Source organism: Polyodon spathula, chromosome 10 (assembly GCF_017654505.1).
Source record: "Polyodon spathula isolate WHYD16114869_AA chromosome 10, ASM1765450v1, whole genome shotgun sequence".
Taxonomy (NCBI): domain Eukaryota; kingdom Metazoa; phylum Chordata; class Actinopteri; order Acipenseriformes; family Polyodontidae; genus Polyodon; species Polyodon spathula.
Window position 1 is genome coordinate 6005571 of NC_054543.1, and position 20867 is coordinate 6026437.

Below are 20867 nucleotides of genomic sequence, written 5' to 3' on the forward strand. Positions count from 1 at the left end.
CAACACATTTTAGTTCTTGCATGATGGTCTGTTTGGCACAAGGAGATCACTTTTTAGTGGAGTATGTCCTAGTTACATTGGAAAAAACCGATCAAGAGTCGTCTGTTACCATTTTTTTTTGCACCTTTATTCTCCTTGTCAAACTGTATTGCTGCAAGCAGAATGAAAATTGGACCCCGTAAATATGCTGCGAACAATTTTGATTACAACATATATTTCTAAGCATATGCCTGTATGTTAATCTTAATGTATGTTACTTACATATACTTTTAAAATCATGTTGTCGAAGTGGTTTTGCTTACTTTTTTCTTTATTTTCTCTAAATACCTTATGCTATTTCTTTTAAATCAGTTTAATAATGCAATAACATGGTGACCTCATAATTACTGTGATGTGTTTCTTTCTTTGTCATCTTACACTTTTTTTTCAATATATCTTGTTTTAATTACCGGAGGCATGTTAGTAGGTAAATAATGGGTCTTAAGCTGCAGAAAATACAGAAAAACTATAGATTAATAAATAACTGCCTCTTTCCAGTGAAAGAAATAACCATTATGGACCATGTTTCCCATTGGTTGTTAAGATTCTGGGTTTAATTCTGTTGTTGTTCAAAGGTAAGCCTTAAAAAATAACTGAGTAAATAGAGGTCTGTGACTGCTTGCTCCCGACCCGTGACAGGGCAGTTGGTGTGTATTCAATTGCAAAAATGTCACATCTGGAAGCAGTAAAAGTCATCAGCAAGAGAAAATACAGGTTTAATTTGGATTAACACATATCTTTCTAATGGCAATTTTGTCTGTGATGACAAGAGTAAAAGTCTGTTTAGTATTAGTAAATGACCAGGATTTACATTTAGACATACTGTGGCTTTCTGTAAATGACACTGATAAAATATCTCCTTTTGGGGCTAACAACAGTTTGACAGACTCGTCTCTAACTATCAGTCAACCTTTATCCACTGACAGGCCTTATTAATTCTGAATGCAATTCTATATTTAATAGCTTTATTCAAGACCACAGGCAACAGAATACTAATGAAAGAATAATTGCAGATGCAGCACTCAGTCAAAATACTATATATGGGTGTATCCATGGCAAAACCCTTTTCAAGACTAGTTTTCTATGGCATCAAGGCATACTTGTCAGCTCTCACAATTGCATCTAATTATCTCTTTTTTTTTTCAAAAGACTTTAAAGCGTTTATAATCCATATCTGATTGGTTTGTTATTTGGTTCATATCGTACTCTTAGCATAATTATAAGACAAGTACCTCATTTCAGAATTCATATTGCATTGTATAATAACACTGTTAAGTTCCTACGTCCTATGGTAGAAACCTGATGGTGGAGTTCACACAGAGCATGGTTTAATGTATGTTCTCGGTGTTACTGTTTAATGGTATGAATGCCCTCTGTGTTGTTAAAAGTGATATAATCTAGTATGTAGGACTGTTTTAAATGCTTCTGACGAAGTTCACACTGTTCATACAAAATTAAAAGCTGGCTTATCTAGTCCTTTCATTATTTAATACCGGATGAAAAAATGACTGCAGTTAAATGAGTTTTAGCATCTTTTATATCAGTTTTACTGCCACAAAACACCATGTTGTTGTAAAGTAATGGAAAGTGTATAAACATTTTAGGCCCCCACCAGGACTGTATTAAGGGACAGGCCTACGGGGCCCAGGCCCCCCAGAAAACTAGGGGCCCCATAATTATGATATTACATATTTCATCTTCAATTTGTTTTATTTACAGAGCCTTACAATGTGTATATATCATGTGCACAACACTGTAACAGCACTAAAATACTGTTCACAATTTTACATTTTTATTTAATACTTGACACACTTCTCCCTCTGTCTGTTTTTAGTGAAACACCTACCAACTTGAACAGCTGCATGAATATGTAAATTAATGTACTACCATGTGCTTGTGGTAACCAACTGTCGTTACTCAAGTGCGGGTGCTAAACGGAAACGAAAAAAAGACAAAGGTTTAAAAGAAAATATTGCCCTACGAACTTATCTCACCTACCCGTGATAAACTGTGAAGGAGAGTGGTCGTTTTCGAAGATGGCTAGAATGAAAGCAAACTTAGATGAGATTTACCGTGCAGCAAAGCTGCTTAAATGATTTGTCCGACTTTGACGACCTAATCTCTGACTTCAATTTGCTTAAAGTTAGGAAGCAAACATTTGGATAAAAAAAGGTAAGATTTGTTTTATATTGCTTTTAAATTCAGAAAAATGCCCATAGCATAGTTATTTATGTTCTATTCACCAATCAGGGTGTATCGGGCCTCTGGAGGTAGCTGTTTCGATACCAAAGCCTTTTGCTTTTCTGTAAAATAGTTTTGGAGAAGAACTGGTTAGCAAAAAGTTGGGTAATAATTTTAGCCGATCTATCATTAATTCTGCTTTAGTGAATACTGCTCTATCTATTTCCCACTACATGTGGCTTCACTGTAGTCCCTCTGTTTCTGCGCCCCCTGTAGCGCACACATGTCTTTTTTTCTCTATCGGTGCTTGCCTTCTCAATTGCTGATATATCTGTGTAGCGCGGTACTGAGCAAGCAATGCTTCTGTAGCTAACCCTAATTCTTAATGTCTGGCTATGGTGCGTGTGTTGTTCCCTTATTCTGTTAATTATTTCAATTGTTATTCTGTAAATGGCATATATTTTATTCATATTGGGAAAATGTAAGTCATTTTTTTTTCTTCACGAGGGTGAAGGGTGGGATGCTGAAGATATTCTGTGCCGAGTTCCCCTTGAGTGCTGCTATTACGACTAGGTGCATTTCAGAAATTAATTAGGATACTGAAGTCCCAGTCATACATTTGTGGCGAGGAAAAATTATTACTTCCACGTGTTTTTTTTTTTGTTTTTTTGTTTTTTTTAATAAAAACATACCTATTTGTAGGTAGTATTTTTAGTAACTTGGAGAAGTTAACCACGCCTGCATTCACGTGGGCTCCTCCCTTCACAGTGTGTGACTGATGTGACATCAAGATGGCAGCCTCCTTGCGCCGGTTGCATCACATTGCATTCCACGTTAGAAACGGAGACAAACTAACTAACGATTTAATCAACAAGTACAAATTCAGTTTATTCGCGGAGAGACAGACGGATACATCGAGGCAGGTGGCTTTAAAGAATGGATCGGCTGTTTTTGTTGTCAACGAAAGACATAACCTTGCCTTTCTCGAGAAGAAAGGGCAAATGAATACTCTTTTGAATGAGCGGGTCAACGACTACCGTGGTCTCGAAACTTTTGACTACAAACACATCGGATTTGAGCACGAACCGGAGTTTCTTTACGGTTCTTGTCAGCCCTACGCCGTAAACACAGCATGTAACGTTTCTTTTGAAGTCAACGATGTAGAAGGCTCTTCCAAAAGGCTTCGTAACCAAGGATGTGATATTCTGGTTCCACCCACAAAAGTACAGGACAGGTGTGGCTACGTTACCTACTCGGTGATCAGATCTATTGTGGGGAATGTGTGCCACACGCTCATCGACAGGACAAATTACGGTGGGGATTTCCTACCAGGATTTGGTAAACTTGACAATGCCAACAATAACGTCCGATCCGTGGCAGTTGGTAACTCTTGCGACATAACTCATTTTGACCACATTACCTACGCATGCCCCCAGCAATGCACTCCCGAAATATTGGAATGGTACGAGAGGATGTTTGGTTTTGAGAGATTTCTTATGAGTAGGTAAGACTACATTGAATTGATTAAACTCCTAGGACGGCGTTGACTACTTTCAGACCGATTTTATTAGGTGTTTAAAAATAGCTGAACTGTAGCAACAAAGTTGTCAAGTATGTGATATATTGAACTCCATTATGACCCAATGACAACCCATCTTTAATTCAAGGTCACAGCTAGCTGGCTTCCTGCTAAAGTATGACATTCAGTTCTTGATTACAATGCTTAACATAGCTGCCATTACTTATTTCTATTAATAATAATAATAATAATAATAATAATAATAATAATAATGATAAATAATAATAATAATTTAAGTATTGTTACTCAAGTAAGATATTCACAGTGTACTTGGAATCCAAGATAAAATCCATAGTTATATGTTTTGCTTTGACTGACTAAAGCAATTTATTTTGGTTCAGTTTGCTAGGCTGCAGACTAACCTCCTGCTTATAGTTGCAACCACACCTGCTTAGTCCTTGGTGCCAAGAATCCTGCGTGGGCACAAACACACACATATACCTTGCCTCCTTTATGATGATTCGACACACGAGGCACGAGTTTAAGAACTGTGCATGAGTAATACTTTAAAACGAATCATTACCAACACTATTTGTCTCTTGCAGTACAGTATGACACATACAGTAAAATCAGTGACATGCAGGCAGTCTTTAGGAGGGCTCTCCTCTTGCCTGCTGTACATGGCCTTGGAAAAGGAAACAGCTAGCAGCTACGGGCTTGCTTATGAGGGCAGTAGGTAAGGGCTGGTACTTTTGATTTAGTTCTCAGTAGTGAACTGTGTGATTCATATTGCTAGAAGAGGGGAGTTATTTTAGAATAAAAAGTAGCAGCTGTACTGTACAAGATTCAGAGTATGCACTCAGGTTGAAATAGGCTAATGTTTTCTGCATCCTTTGTTTCACAGAGATGAAGATGTGGATGAGGGGTATGTTATTACTGGAGACAGTATTGGGCTTCGTCTGACAGCTATGCAGTTCTGGAAATGCAGTGAAGTGGGGCTGAAACTCCCATCACACAGCAAGAAACAGCAAGACTGCAAGTTTGTGGTGGCTGAATCCTTACCACAGCAAGGTACTAAACTTGGCACTCTATCTGGGTGAAGAATATACCTGTTTTTTCTCTCAATATACAAAAGACTTGATTGCATGTAATGAGCCTGAACACAAAAAGTAATGCCTCCTCTGTACAATCAAAAGGTTTATCTTAAGTATGAAAAGCACATTACAATTCATTATCGCAAAGTTATGAGTTATCTTCCCAATTCCACGGTTATCAGGTTACAAATGTGCCGGTATCAGGTATTCTAGTCTGGTTTTGTGTAAATGATTACATGCATTTTGGCACCTGAGGTCTAAACTGAATTGTGTTGTGTTTCTTTTTCTTTTTTTTTCTCCAGGGAGGAATCAAGTGGACACTTTCCTGGAGCAGCATCACGGTCCTGGTATACAGCATGTTGGCCTGTACACTCCGGACATCATCTCTACTTCCAGGACGATGGAGGAGTCTGGAGTGGAGTTTGTTTCTCCTCCACCTGCCTACTACACTGAGGTGAGAGCTCTGGAAGTAGGGCCCCCTTTCCTCAGTGCACCAAGTTGGTTCGATTGGTGCATCTGTCTTTCCAGTGTCTCATTGCTGTGGATCATCTGTCAAGGTGACAAAACCCACTGTGATCGGGTACAGTACTGAGGGATTTTTTCCACACTAAACTTTTGTTATTTTTTTAATACCATGAACATGAACAGTTTTTTTTTTTTTCAATAGTGTTTACATAAGCACCTGAAAAATATCCAGTTACTCCTAACAGATAAGGAGTCACACGCTTCCATTTACAATGGAACCATTTCTGCACCCTGCAACTCCCATTATTAATATGAAACCTCATAGCCAGCTCTGTAACCCAGATAGTGGGTCCATTTTTAACCCAGTTAGTTTTTTCTGCTTAGGTGGGGAAGCAGAAGGAGATCCTTGAAGCAGGTCACGACCCCCAGCTGCTGTCCCAGCAAGGGATCCTCTTGGATGCAGAGTTGGAGAATGAGACTCCCCAGGTCAGATCTCAAGATGAGACCACCAACAACAAAAGGTTTGTAATTCCAGGTTCTTTCAGGATCAGTGCCAGGTTAGTTCCTGACTCCTACCACGACAGCATTGGAGTAGAACTCTGCTTCAGTTCTGTGCTTATTATTGAGATTCCGGGTGTGCAAAGTGCCAATGTGTTTGATAGGAGTATTGAAAAAACTTGCAGATGGATAGGTACTTCTCTGGAGTAAGCTGTGCCCATGGGAAGAGCATAATTCATTATACTCAATGACAGAAGTATTAACACAGCTACTACTAAAAAAATACCTAAATATGTTGGATGCAGCAATGACAGTGAGTTTCAAGATTCTGAAACCCTGTTAGGTACAGAGAACCTACTTAGAATAACGACTGCTTTACTGAGAACTTGATTGGTAGATGATCATGAGGTTTATCTATGTCCATTTCCCACTTTCACAACTGTTCAATGAGTGACAGTATCCAGGGTATTGTAATACCTCCACTAGAGACACAGCACAGCAACATGGTAAGCCTCATACAAGGTTATACTGGAATCAATATATTAAGTCTTTTATCCCTTTTTATTAACTAGGCACCTCCTGCAGGTCTTCACAAAGCCACTTTTTTCTGAAGACACATTTTTTCTGGAGGTGATTGAGCGGAGGGGAGCGTCCGGTTTTGGAGAAGGAAATATCCGAGCTCTTTGGAGATCAGTGCAAGCATACATGGAATGCCAGAAGCAAAAACAAACAACTCACCAGACCAAGGTTGTGAAGATGTAGGTTTAGAATTCAAGTGTACCATATCATTAGTTAAACCAACAATATGTTGTAAAGTAAAATGAGCACTTTTATATGTTGCTGGAGATGTTGATCCAGTTTGTTCTGCTGTTCATACTTGAAGAAAGGCTGTCGACTGCCTTGAGTACAAATTATAGGTGAACTGGGAAAAGAAAATGAAATACAGTAGAACCTCAGAGTTACAAACACTTTGGGGGGTGGAGGTTGTTCGTAACTCTGAAAATTAGTTTTCAGTGGTTTTAATAAAATGTGTACACTGCTATGTACAGCCTTAATCTGGTGAATAATGCAATACTTGTATTGTTATGGTTCTGAAGTCTTTAAAATAATACTATAAATGGAAAAAAGGCTGCATTTAGGTTGTTATTGAAATTGTAACTGTAGCATAAACACAGATTTAAACGCCCAGGAAAATCTGGATTAACGTAGTGCTGGTTTTTAAACAAATGCATTCATGCAGCTTGCTCAGTCATTCAGCCTCCTTTGTTTTGAAAAAAAAAAAAAAAAAAACTGTACTTTGTTTAAAATTAAAATGTTCCCAGTAGAATTGTTCATACTTGCTTTGAAATGTGCCTCACCTCTCGGTGTGAATACATTTGTTGATACAGTAATTTTGCCTTCACCCTGACCAGCACGCTGCTTGTAAAGTGCCTATCTGGTTGCATTGCACGCATGGTTGAGTGATTGCATGCTTCCAGCTGAAAGTGGGGTGTTCGGTAGACCGGTCAGTTTGTAAGTTTGGTGTTCATAACTTTGAGGTTCTACTGTTCAAGTTTTTTGGGTCACATAGATAAAGGTTACAGGTGACGAGAGGGAATCCTATCCAGATTTAACCAAAAACTAGTAATGTACATCTGGTGTTTTGTTAGCTTTATTATTTTTTGGGGTAACAAAAAAAGCAGAGGGATTTTTTTTTTTCAAATGCAGCATGGGAAGGGGAGAGATTTCAAGAGTGTTCTCAGTGTCTGGACTTCTACTTGCTGTTATACCAAAAGCCCCACACAGATCCCCACACTGAAGAAAAGAAAGCTCTCCAATGCCAAAATCGAATGAAAACCAAAGGTCACTTTTATTTACATAACAGGTTAAGACAGTTGACAAACTCCAGAAAGAACAAAATGCAAATATCTCAACAGTGTTTGACCATCATTAGAAACACTAGACGGGTGTTCATTCTGTTGCCCAAACACCCTCCTAATCTCTTTATGAAATAGATTATTTTACAAGAAACATTCTAGCACTCTACCGCACCGCCATCTAATATATATATATATATATATATATATTATATATATATATATATATATATATATATATATATATATATATATATATATATACACACATACATTTTTTTTTTTTTAAATAGGTAGGGCAATGAAAATATTTATGTTTTTTTTTTTCGTCATACTGGGTATTATTTACAAAGACTAAACCTTTGAATCTACATTTACATCGTCAGGAAAATGATAGTACAGCACAAGCAGCTGTCAGAAAAGCTTGCACATTTTTATTGGTAATGCTTATTTTTAAAAAGTACACAAAAAGGGAGCATTACATAATATGAATACTCTACCTGCAATTATTTAGAACCGCAGTCGAACTGAAGAGCAAATAACATATTTTGTATTGCAGAGCTACTCTTTATAGAAGAATATAATGTGCAGCTGACAGCCTGGGAAGCACACTTGAAAACATTACTTTTGAGTCTGATTAAAGTTAGTGCTGCTATTATTCTGTAAAATGAAGTTGTACTTATGGCATCATGCACATTTTCTTGTTAAAAACAATGATGTGTTTCAGTAACTTGGTAGTTGGTTAGTGCAACTGTACAATCATGTATAATTTGTTATGATCGGGTATTTCTAATTAGGTGACTATATTATAGTAAAGTGTATCTGTTAGGGGTCCCCATTCACTCACCTAGTAAAAGCAAAGCAAGGTGAATAATCTGATCAAGAGCTTGCCTGTTGACAATCTAGTCTGGGGGCCTACAGGGAGCACTGCATTGGCCTTTGTGCCCCTGAGGGTTAAGAAGAAAAATGTTCTGTGCGTAGCTCACCTTACCACACTACAGTGACCCTTTTTAGTTTTAGAAACTGTTTGACTGTGATCCTTGACTTATCCTGGGGACATTGACGTTGTCAGCAACAGAAAAAAATAAAATAAAATCCTTAATCATTAATAAAGTGTTGAATTTGCTGAACTTTTCCTGTTTTTTTTATTTTCCAATTCCTTGTAAAATAATAACCGCCAAGGCTTTTGCAGTATTATACTTTATACACCTTAGACACAGAATAGTGGAATGTGCTTAAAAATACAATAGCACTTATGGGTAACTATCCATAACAGTATAGGAATAGATCATGCAACATCCAAAAAAAGATATATATATATATATATATATATATATATATATATATATATATATATATATATATATATATATATTTATTTTTTATAGAATATTCTTGTTTTAATATCTGAAGACAATTTAAACAGTTTAAAGACAAACTAATAAAGAAACCCATTGTCCTTTGTTAAATATGTCATTATAGAAACGAGCAGACAGAAAACTTTTTTTAAATACATTCATTCAGCTCTGGTACTAGTCAAACTTGATTGGGATCAAAATAATTATATTTCACTACTTTATATGAAAATGAGTTCAAGCAATCTCATTCCAGCCATTTCGGGAATTCTCTTTGTTAATCGCAACTTAGTCTTGAACATAAAGGGCTGTCATTAATAGTTGTACAGGAATAGATGTGGAGGTTTTCTTTGTGCACTGTACTATATATCATAAATCTATTTAGTCAAAACACAAGTAGCTTCATTAGATCCAGATATATTATCTAAAAATGGAAAGTCAGCACAGACTGTACAAACTAAAAGAATGCATTTATTATCCTTATACAAATCAGGTTTCTTGATAAAACTGTTAGGGAAAAGTGTCTTCCACCCTCAGGCTTGGGAGTAACCCTGTTTTGATGTTTCTCTGCCTTTTGGTTTGTAAGGAGTGTTCCCGACAACTGTGAGTGATAGAACTCTCAGCGTAAATCATCTTTCTTTTCCTTCCTTTTCCTTGGGGAATACTTCTACAGGGCTCATCAACAGAAAGAAACAAAAGCCATGATTTTATCACATGTCGTCCCTTTATTAAATATGGAAGGCCATGGCAGTAAATGACAATGATTTCAGTGTGCAATTCCACATGGCAGGATCTTTGTGAGTTACTTCCTTTTCATTTCCCATAGAACATGAACTTGTTATCTCAAGCAGGAGTAGATATGGAAAGGAAGAGAGATGCAGATTCTCCCACTCATAGATTTCGCTTTGGATGTGTCAACCTTAAAGATAACAGACTGTTTAGCAAATAGTTTTGAGCGCCGACTCTACAAACTGTCTAAATAAAGTTAACAGAATTGCACTCTGCAGCCCCCGAAAGTAACAGCACATTTATTTGTGGCACGACTTTACAGTATTGGTTAATATCATAAGAAGAAATTGGCAATGTAAGCGCACCAATGAGCAGATGAGATCGATGATATTCCAGATGAAACCGTGATGGACAGCGTGCCCTGGCATTGACTATACCAGTTAATTACTGATAGTGATTTTGTTTAATTGTTATACAGTAACCCATTGTGTATCCGCCCCAACCGTTTATCCACCGTGATCAAGCTCTTCAGCAACGTTACAGCGCTAATGCAAAATGGCTACAGGAAAGCGAAAGCGAATTGTTCTTACAATTAAAAGTTTTTTTTTCCCCCCTAAACCTATGTATTTACTATTGTATAAAATTACCCGACACTAATGTAGAATACACAGCACTGTGGCAGGGCAGAAGCCATGTGTATGAAGAGGGTTTTTTGTGTAAATGTATACTGTAAATAGTGTGTATTTATTGTAATTAATTAATTACCTGACGCTCCTGGGAGAGCCTGCCTGCTGTGTGTGATTACACTATATAACACAATTTTTGTTCCTGGGTAGTAAGTGTTATTTCCTAATTGCTTATGCCTCAAAAGTATAGAACATGGCTATTATTCCCCACAAACTTTGCTTTTGTGACCAGGACAGTGCTACAAAAGATTTAGAAGTGAGTAGTTTTTCAAGATTTACAATTATACAGTAAATACAGTATAATTGTAAATCTCGAAAAACTACTCACTTCTAAATCTTTTGTAGTCATCTTTGTATTACTTTAGTATAAATACATGTTAATTTGGATTCATATGTTGTTTTTTTATGACTTTATGTGAATGAAAAGACACACATTTGCCCATTTTCCCATTGGAAATAGTGATATTTTGAAATATCACTATCCTGGTCACAAAAGCAAAGTTTGTGGGGAATAATAGCCATTTTCTATACTTTTGAGGCATAAGCAATTAGGAAATAACACTTACTACCCAGGAACAAAATAATTTATTTTTTTTGTTATACAGTGTTATCAGGTGTGGAATCTAATCAGCAGGTAAGTGTGTTCCAGTGGGGGACAGGTATAAAAAGATTACATTTATTCACCTCAGGGCTGCTGCAAAACCAAAGCGAACTGGGTTAATGAAGCTGAAATTCACCAATGTGCGAGAGAGAGAGAACCAGAACCAGGGTTGGATACCAAATAGTGAGTAAGCAAGCTGAAACTGCCGACAGCCAGGCGAGTAGCCAGAGTTTGTTTATTAATGAATAGAGATTAGTTCAGAGACTGTAGATCTCACCAAAGTTTTCATACTGTGCAGTATGTTGAGTTGTTAAGTGTGTTGATATATAAATAAATCCTGTTCGCCTGCGGGGCGTATCGACTTCAACCTCCGTCTCAATCTCCTGCCTGTCACTCAGCAGCGAATTGGGTGACGGTCTGTCGATGAGACAGTCTTACTAATTATCAGAAGCATTAATACCCTGTATCTTTCTAATAGATCAGAGATCTAGGGATCTCCCTTATATCATTAATACGTTGTGCACCATATTAATGGTAAATTTTTAGTCCTAATTAATTATTTACTAAAAAATTATATATATATATATATATATTATATATATATATATAGATATATATAATATACGATTTTTCTCTAGTCCCACCGTAGTCAGATACGTGACAGACTACTGTATTGTTTTCTTAATAAAACACTATGATACACAGATCAAACTAAATATGTCCTGTTTACATAAATAATTTTCAAAAACGTGCAAGCTAAAGCAAGTATATAATATTTTTCTTTGTTCCGATTACATTTCTTACAGTTCTTGTAAAACACCTTTCCTAACTAACCTCTAACCTGGCTCATAAAAACCAAAGAACCTCGAAGGCCGCTGACAAATTAAATTTTTTCCCCTTCTTTTAAACAAACGTAAAAACAAGGCAAAATAGTGCAAGAGGTAATGGTATGATTTGATTCTCTAGCTAAATCTTAGACAGTGAACACAGACTAATCCGGACAGTCTGTTTACCCCGAAATGGTTTACTGGCGTTACCACAGCGTAAACCAAAATGTGGCACCAATTGGAAGATTTTTCTCATAAGCAGCCTTTTTCCCCTCCCAAAACCCTAAAAGGATCTTTAAAAATGTTCACTGGCACAGGAAGGGCTTGGTTCCTCAAGCGCCCATCTTTGTGTGTCAGGAATCTGGCGCGAAAGGTTTCCAACAGGGCAAATAAAAATTAAAAACAAAAAACCAGCAGAAGCGTCTCGTCCTAAAATTGTCTGTGCACGGCTTTATTTTCTGGACTTGATTTGCTTTTTTATTTTTTTTTCTAAATGCCTTCAGCTTCCCCAGTCTATTTGAATTCAGATTGTTTACTCAAGCAAATTCAGGACCCACGTTTCGCTGAGATGTCACTCCCCTAACCCTCCCCCTTGTCAGATCCGAGAGGCCTGGGAGTTCCTGGAATCACCGTCTGGCCTCAGCGATGCCGGTCGGCCCTCTGCAAGCTGCGAGAATTCACTGTCAGAGGATTCTGAGGGCTCGTTTGCCAGGTTCTCATATTCGCTGCTGTCCTCATCATCATCTTCTTCTTCTTCTTCTTCTTCATCTTCCTCCTCCTCCTCCTGCGCCAGCTGTGCCACCACTCCACTGCCTGATGTCCCTTGTGAGGAGTCGGTGCTGGAGCCATCTCCGTTTCCTGAAAATTTGGCAGCTCCTAGGCTTGGCGGGGCATAGTTTGATGAGCCCACTGCCTGGGGCCGCGGCAGGTAGGCAGTGCTGGTCTCCTGACTGTCCGCTGTGCTGTCCAGGGGAATGACCTCGGAGTATGGAGGTGGTGTCTCTGAGGTATCCTGGTTCTCCAGGCTGTACTCTTCAGCTGCGTTACCGGGACACACTACCCGAGAATTATAAGCAAGATATGTGTTCTTGTGTTCTTCCGGCACTTGTGAAAGTCCTGTGAAAAGAAATGCAAACAAGAAATGCTCATCACCAACTACTTTGGCATAAAATATAATTGTCTTGCACCAGTATTACTGGAATTGTGCCAGAACCGAATGGGCACTCCAAGACCAACAATGGGCATTTGGGAAGGTCCACTGCTAATGATAAGTTTTTAAACATGCCTGCCCTCTAGTTGCCATTCAGGGCAATTTAAAAAAAAAAAAAAAAAAAAAAACATTTGAATGTTCATATTTTCTTTTTTTTGGGCACTGAAGAACTGCAAATATTACAATATGTCTTCAACTTTGCATTACTTTTTTTTCTAACTACCTTGGACAAAGTATCTCTTATTTAGGTGGTTGTCCGTTCCATTTTTCCATCTCTAGCTCCTAGTCCAAAGTTCTACTAGTCCAAACTGCTTCTACAGATCAGAATAACAAATAACCAGTCTGACGATAATGCTTAGCTTTCCACTGTGGATACTTACTCCTTTCCTCCTCCTTTTCACTTTTCCTGAGAGCTATTTGCTTCTTAAGTTTATTTACTTCTTCTTGAAAGGTCTCCTTCAGACGTTCACTTTGTTCCACTTCTCCACACACTGCCTGTAACACAAGTAGGGTTTAAAATGTGCTAGTAGGGTTAATCTCAATAACTGTGTACAGTATAATACATTCTGTTTATATACCGACCTTACCTGGACTTTGTCTTGCAGTGCATTATACACCTGAAATATTGTTCTGATGTCCTTCATTACCCCATCTTTGTCAAAGAATTCAGCCCTGCAAATCATGGATTTGTAAAGTTTATTTAAAAACAACATGTTTTTCAAGTTAATTAAAAAAATGTTTTTTTTTTAAATGTTATTTACATTTTTAAATGTTTAGATATTACTAAAGGACAGAAAGCAGGATAAAAACACACCTGAGTACAGTATTTAATCAATTGACTATGACTGCTGTTGTTCTCTGGGTTATACAATGGAAATAACAGTAATACTGTAAATAGCTGTGTTACCAACTATGATAGAATAACATCTTGAACATACAGTCGTAGCCATTTGATAATACTTTATCAATGCATTTGAGAAAGGCATTAAAAGATTATCAAACCAGTAACTGCCCATTGTCTTTCGTTTCCCCATTCCATGTCAGGTCTCAATTCAACACTGTTGGTTCCATAGTTTCAATATTAAAATTGCATCTTAAACATTTGTACTTGATATTGGTACTATATTGTAACAGTATCGTTTTCTATAATGGTGTGATTCGTTATACCCTATAACGTTGCTGATCGTTCTTCATCCATTCTTTCCAGTCTACATGCAGAACAGCAGCACTCTGTCTCCCTTGGAGCAGTGCTGAAATGAAAGTGAAGTTCATCTGAATTTTGACTCACCCCTGTTCCTTTATCACCATGGCGTAGTTCCAAGATGTATTTGGTACAGATGAAACCTTATACTCCTGCTGGCTTGTATTGCCTAGATTGGGGATGGTAAGCGAGACCCTCTGATTGTACCTAGAGAAGAAAACAGTTACAGGGAAAGACATTCACATACACATACACAATGTATACCCATTCTACTGTGATACTCTACTCTGTTGTTTACATTATACATTACATAAGTGTACAACCCTGTGGTGACCTTTCACCCTCAAGGAACACCAACTGGACTGGGCAGCCATGAATGAACTATGCCCAGGCAGCTGGTCCCCAGGCAAGGCGAGAATACCAAACATCAACATTCACTCAGGCAAACGGAAAATGGTTGACGCTGATTGAGCCTTTAATCTCCACAGGCAGGACTCCAAGAAATAAAACACTAACCCGCTGTCTGTACACTTTACTGAGTAACAGGTCATCTCCAAGTCAGTGGTGAGGACTGCACTAACCACGAGCTCTATCATAACGACAACAATGTTACCGACAACAGCATTGTGAGATACAACAATGAAAAACAGAAGAGTACAAGGATCACATTGTATTATCATACAGGCAATATAGCTCAAGTAAAACCCAACCCCAAACATTGCTCGATAAGTACACTTGACTGTCAACACAGGAGCACCACTGTAAAGTCACTTACTTTCTGTTTGGCCTGAACAGTACATACTCTAATGCATGTGTGGAGTTGTTTGCAGTGGAGATGAAGCTGAAGAGAAGGAAGACGAGGTCAGGCACTCCAAGAATGTGGGTCAGCTGTTTATGAATAATCTGCTCCCTGAAAGACATCTGCTCTTGTGTGTTTCTGCGAAACCTATACCAGCCAATAACATTCTGTAGGGATACAAACACAGAGGCAACGTCACCAGTAACAGAAGCTAAGACCAGTCAACATAAAGAATGTGCTTTTGATGTATGGTATCTATGTAAACTATGTTAGTGTTTTTTTTTGTGTCAGTAAATACAAAATAAGACCTTCAGGAAATATAAACAACGTAGATAACAAATAAGGCCTGCTTTTTTAAGAAGTGATTAGAGCACAAATTATAGTAGACAGTATCCCTAAGAAACTGACCGTCATAATATATATATATATATATATATATATATATATATATATATATATATATATATATATATATATATATATATACAAATCTCTGAAAAAGGATGTCAGCTGAGTTAAAAATCATTTCTATATCCTAAACTGGAGCAAACTTAGTACAAATCATAAGGTCAACAACCTTAGCTACAATATTCTTAAAAGTTGTCTTACTTTTCTTCTTTCTTTGAGAATTCTTTTGAGATTTTCCTCATTGACTTTACCTGCGTAGTCATAAAAGCTGACAAAGAAATCAAAGCAGTTTTATTAGTCTACTTTTTTAGATGCTGATAATTACTACTATACACAAACCACAAATATAGTGACAAAGAGGTAAATGCAGGTAGCTACAAGTAGCTGTATAATCAAGGTATTATATAGAAATATTAATCATAGATTGCTAACTAACATAGTTAGCTTGCATTGCTAGTCAAAGTCAAAACTTTTCCAGTCACAGAAAGCAATTTACTTACCTAAAAAGTTGTGAGCACGGCTCATGGTTATGGATTTCTGTAAAAGATTAAATTAAACAAAACATTATGGAATAGCATAAGAAAAGTAATTTGTTTTTCACCCAAACATATACAAACCTAATTATGTAAAATGCTTTCATAGAGAAATAATTTAAAACCTAGTTACAATGATCTTTCTCATCAATAACAGATTTTATTATATATTTTTTTTAATTGAATTATTCTGATTGCTCTAGGAAATGTAATGAACCGTTATCTGGACAAGAGGCTATCACAAGAGGTTGCTTTAATTGGCTTTGGAAAGGGAAAATACCCCCTGGAGTTGTGCAAGACGAAAACCCTCGATTCCTAGCATTGGCTTGGCCATAGTCCCGTGGTCTGTAGAAGCAACTAATAGGCATAGACTGTGAGTGAGGGTGTTAGCAGTCAGTCTTTGTACTTCCCATAGCAGGCAGACAGAAGACTATCATTACCCAATTGGTTACCTAACACAACCAATAATGACCACAGCAGAAACTGCATTAAAAAAGGACACAGAACGCCTAGCTAAAAAAGATAACACGGTCATTCATTGTTATCTTGAAAAAATAGGATTGCTACCCATAGCAAAATTTTGCTCAAACAATCACTTCAATTAGTTACTCTAGGTAAAGTACACAACTTAAAACATAACTTAGGAGATCTTGAGTGGTAATGTCTTCCACTAAAAAAAAGAACAACACTGTTTCTACTCAATCATAACTCTAATGTTCCTCAGACCTGGATAACTGAATTATGGCACAACAGAGAGCAGTGAATGGAAGTTGTAGAACCTGATAGAAAAGCAGTGGCTCTTCTTAATTATGAGCAAAAATTTGGTAGGAAAAACAGTCTGTAGTGTACAAAAGATCTGAAATGACTGCAGTTCAGACCACAGCCAGGATTTAAATTGGTCTTTAATGGCTTAACCAAATGCGTTAGTATTGAACTTGCTTTGATGGTCTGAAGAAATGTAATAAGCAACCTGCCACTTCAGACTTAAAGGTGAATTATCTAAGGTTTAAAACTGCACTTTCCTACCCTTTTACAGCTTCAATACCAGTTTCACAGCTTCCCTTATTGTGCAGTGGAACTTTTTTGTAAAGGTACAGCACTATCTGCTTGCTCTGCTACCCTGCTTTAATGAGACTGACAGATGAATGACTCTTCCTTTGAAAAGGGAAATAAAGTTAAACTTAATAAGTGAAGAGAGTACCAAAGCTATTTAAGGGTAGGGAAATTGATTTTGAAACCTTAGTTATTAGGGCATAATAACTAAGTAATAATAATAACAGTCATGACAGGGTTATCCATAAATGTACAGTGCTTTAATTATCACGGCAGTACACAAAGAAACAGGATATAGACATTGCTCAAAAAACTGCAAATGTATTAAAACTTACACTTACATTTACATCATTTATAAGCACAATCTAATCTGATTCAAGATACCTGTTTGAGCAATTGATTCTGCATATAATCCAGTTCGGAGCTGGAATCGGGTGGATTTGAAGAATTTGTTCCTTCAAAGTTGTTTGAGTTTTGTAAACTCTACATTTTTTTTTTAATCAGATTCAAAACAATTCATTAAAAAGGACTGATTCCTTGTGCATGTAAATAGATGATATGTAACATATCAGGTTTATATTTTTGAGGACACTAATACCTCAGAGGTTGGTCTTTCATATAGAACTCTTTAATAAATAATGTAGTTTCCCCCTTTTTTCTCTACGGTGAACCGTTAGAAGGTGCTGCACTGACATCAATGTGGACTGACAGCATGAGTAGAGTCAATTTACCTCCAGGGCATGAAAAAATATTTTTCCACTGCTGACCATGAAAATCAATGAAAAGGTATTAATAATTAATATGCTACAAGGGCATTTTCAAAGACGTTTTATTTACATAACAGTTCCTGACACTGAATATGGAGAGAAACTGTAGAAAGGGGAAGGGAGTATACAGAGGTTTGCTTCTTTGTTTGCAGTCAGTTTTAAACCTGCCTCAGATAAACCTCCCACTTCTGAGAACAGCACATATTATTCTTTGCACTGCAAGCTACAGTCTACAGGGTAGTAATCAATGCCACTTTGAAATGCTGCAGTTGGGAAAACACTCAGTTTTGAAAGTTACATTAGTCAAGGTGTTTGTGTCCCTGTGAAAAATGCTGTTTCTGACAAACAGCTAGAGTAATTACACACGTATGTTTCTAGTGCTTTCTTGGATTCCATCACTAGAAATCTGTCTCCTGTAATAGTCCTCCAATGCAAATTTAAGTGACATTTTATGCAACATGTTGGTCAGAAATGGAATTGCTGCCATGGAATGCAAGCCAGAACATGTATCTATAATTTGGAACAGGTGTGGGTTTATTAAGTATCTTCAAAAATAATGAAACATTAAACACAATATTAGGCAATGAAGTGGAGGTAAAAATGTTTTAGCATGTTGGGATTTACCCAGAACACCACCACATAAGTTCTCATTTTTTAAACTCACAGTTCAAGACAGACAAGCTCAAGCTCAGTGCTCCCAAAACGCTAGGCTTGGGGTGATGGCGTTTGTACCCCCGACAGAAGTTTGTACAGTGAAGTTTGATAGTCTTAATAACAAACATAAGGTCATTAAAAGTCTCACCTAAAACTTGAAGAAACTCTGTGCTGCTAATTTGTGAATCACTGATGCTGAAAGTCTCCTCTTGCCTTACTTCTCCCAAGAGAAAGCCTTCCTATAAAAATACAAACAAATCAGAATTGGAGTACAAGCTGTAGTGCAGTCTACAATACTGTTTAAATTAATTACTTTCCAATAATGTGCCACTCTACATTAACAACATTTAATACAGTAAAAGTAACATGGATGAACCCAACAACTGTAAAACTTGTGAAAATGTACTTTAATATAAGCCAATATAATGTATTTCATAGGCATAATAAAGCCTCAGAAGAGAACAACTGCATATTTTATTAATTACATGGAGATCCACACAGTATCCAAAGGTACCTCCCTTCTTACTCTCTCTTGGCTTGCGTAATCAAATCATTTTTTTGCTGACACAAACCTTGAACATTAAAACTGAACAGCCTGCTTTAATACAGCACCTGGCTTATTTATTGCAAATCGTACATTTCCCAAATCCAGTAAATATGACATTTCTCTAAACAATGTTTGTTTAAAAATAATATAGCAAAAGACTGTGTTTAAGTGTTTAAACATGTATGGTATAGCCTATATTTATAATCAATATTGGACCATGCTTGAGTTTTACAGACAGTTCAGAAATGTGGCATTGGAGTTCACTGTTTTGTGCTTGAACCCCTGTGTCAGGCAGCATGATTTCAAGAGACTGGTAGAGACCAAGGAGACACTTCATTTCTTTATGAACATTAGCAAGTCATTTGGAAGGATACAAATGACAGAGCTGTGATAAAGTACAAAGGCAACATTTCTGAGTAATAAATCAATTTTAACGGGGGGGTTGTCATTTGAGGGGCTAAAGCTGTGTTTTTTGTGTTTTACTGTATCAAGCAAGGTGAACTCTGGTAGAATTTACGAGAGATGGGGACCTACGCTTTCCAGTGCAAGACTCGAGTCAAAGCCTAGTGGGTAAAATTTGTAAAAACAGGGATTTTGTTCTGGTAGACCAAATTTCCCCTTGAAGAAGTTTTACTACTATATTATGTAAATATATATATATATATATATAATATATATATATATATTAATAATATAGTATATATATATATATATATATTATTAACATTGGTAAATGAAAGTGAAGACTTTGCATTACACTGAATAGTCCACATTCGTGATGTAAATGAAAACGGTAAAATAAAATAATTTTAAAAAAGCATCACGGTAAACACTGTGAACGACTTCCAACTATTCTATTATTAAAAGACGCATTCCTAAAAAAACAAACAAGGGAGACGTGATTTACAGTTAGCAATTTGTTTTCAAACTGTTAGCACTGATACGAGTAAACTGGTTTCATAGAATAATTTACACTATTGCATTATAGTTCTGTGTTGCTGCTCGACAACCATCTGCTTCCCAAACTATTTACAAACTCACTCAAAATCTCAGTCAGACCAAACCTAACACGAATACAGTCCTCAAATGCCAAACTGCAGCCCGTTTGATTAACAAACCAATATCTCTTAGCCCTGACTGAAGATCAAGAAGCTCTACCGAGGCACTAGCTGCATCACATTCAGGAAGATGACACCGACTGTCTGAGTAGAAACTTGGACCGGAGCCCTCTGAACAGTGGCATATTAAAACAAGCTCAACACCAGGATTGCCACGGCTCAATCAATCAGCGTCTCTATTGCCTACGACAAGTGTCTGAGTACATACGTGATCGGAGTTGCTGTTGGCACTGTGGTAACACAGAGAACTGAAAGTATAGCCCGAAATAGAAGCCGCCATGATGGAAATACCCCCTCCCCCCACCTATCCCACGTCTCAACGCGGTCACAGGGACCTCATCTTCCTTGCGGAGTCACGAACATCCGGGAGCGCAGCTAAACATGTCGGGAATTGTAGTTTTTAGGTTAATAAGTGACCCACTGACAAAAAAAAAAAGTTGCCTGTGCGAATCGGTTGCTTGATACCTGCATCTACTTTTGTAACTCGACAAAGTAATGGAAATACAGTGGGAAAGAAAAAGGTAAAAACGACCGTGTCTAGCTTCCTGGAATGCCAGCGGAATGAGCAGAAAGGTTCCTCCCCTTTTTGAATCTATCACCTAGGATACAGGTCAGCGTCATGCAAAGAAATGGGAAGTGCCCAGTGTTATATTCATGTGTACTGTTCTTTAAACCCTATGCTCCATTCGGAAGTTTAAATCATACTTCTATAGTTGGGAGGAACCTA

At 37.2% G+C, this 20867-nt stretch overlaps 2 protein-coding genes across 2 annotated transcripts; one reads left to right on the forward strand and one right to left on the reverse strand.

Moving 5' to 3' along the window:
* Positions 1 to 3001: 3001 nt before the first annotated feature.
* LOC121322481 (4-hydroxyphenylpyruvate dioxygenase-like protein) lies at positions 3002 to 7817 on the forward strand. The gene is made up of 5 exons (XM_041262538.1): positions 3002 to 3724; positions 4644 to 4810; positions 5136 to 5287; positions 5683 to 5819; positions 6369 to 7817. The coding sequence occupies exons 1-5, from the start codon at positions 3012 to 3014 to the stop codon at positions 6556 to 6558; spliced, it is 1359 nt and encodes a 452-aa protein (XP_041118472.1). The 5' UTR covers positions 3002 to 3011; the 3' UTR covers positions 6559 to 7817.
* Positions 7818 to 11624: 3807 nt separating this feature from the next.
* On the reverse strand, positions 11625 to 20435 carry LOC121322366 (BRISC complex subunit Abraxas 2-like). The gene is made up of 9 exons (XM_041262217.1): positions 20349 to 20435; positions 18624 to 18714; positions 15969 to 16005; positions 15670 to 15736; positions 15037 to 15227; positions 14349 to 14468; positions 13648 to 13732; positions 13441 to 13555; positions 11625 to 12966 (listed from the first exon to the last, which is right to left on the reverse strand). The coding sequence occupies exons 1-9, from the start codon at positions 20418 to 20420 to the stop codon at positions 12446 to 12448; spliced, it is 1299 nt and encodes a 432-aa protein (XP_041118151.1). The 5' UTR covers positions 20421 to 20435; the 3' UTR covers positions 11625 to 12445.
* Positions 20436 to 20867: the final 432 nt, after the last annotated feature.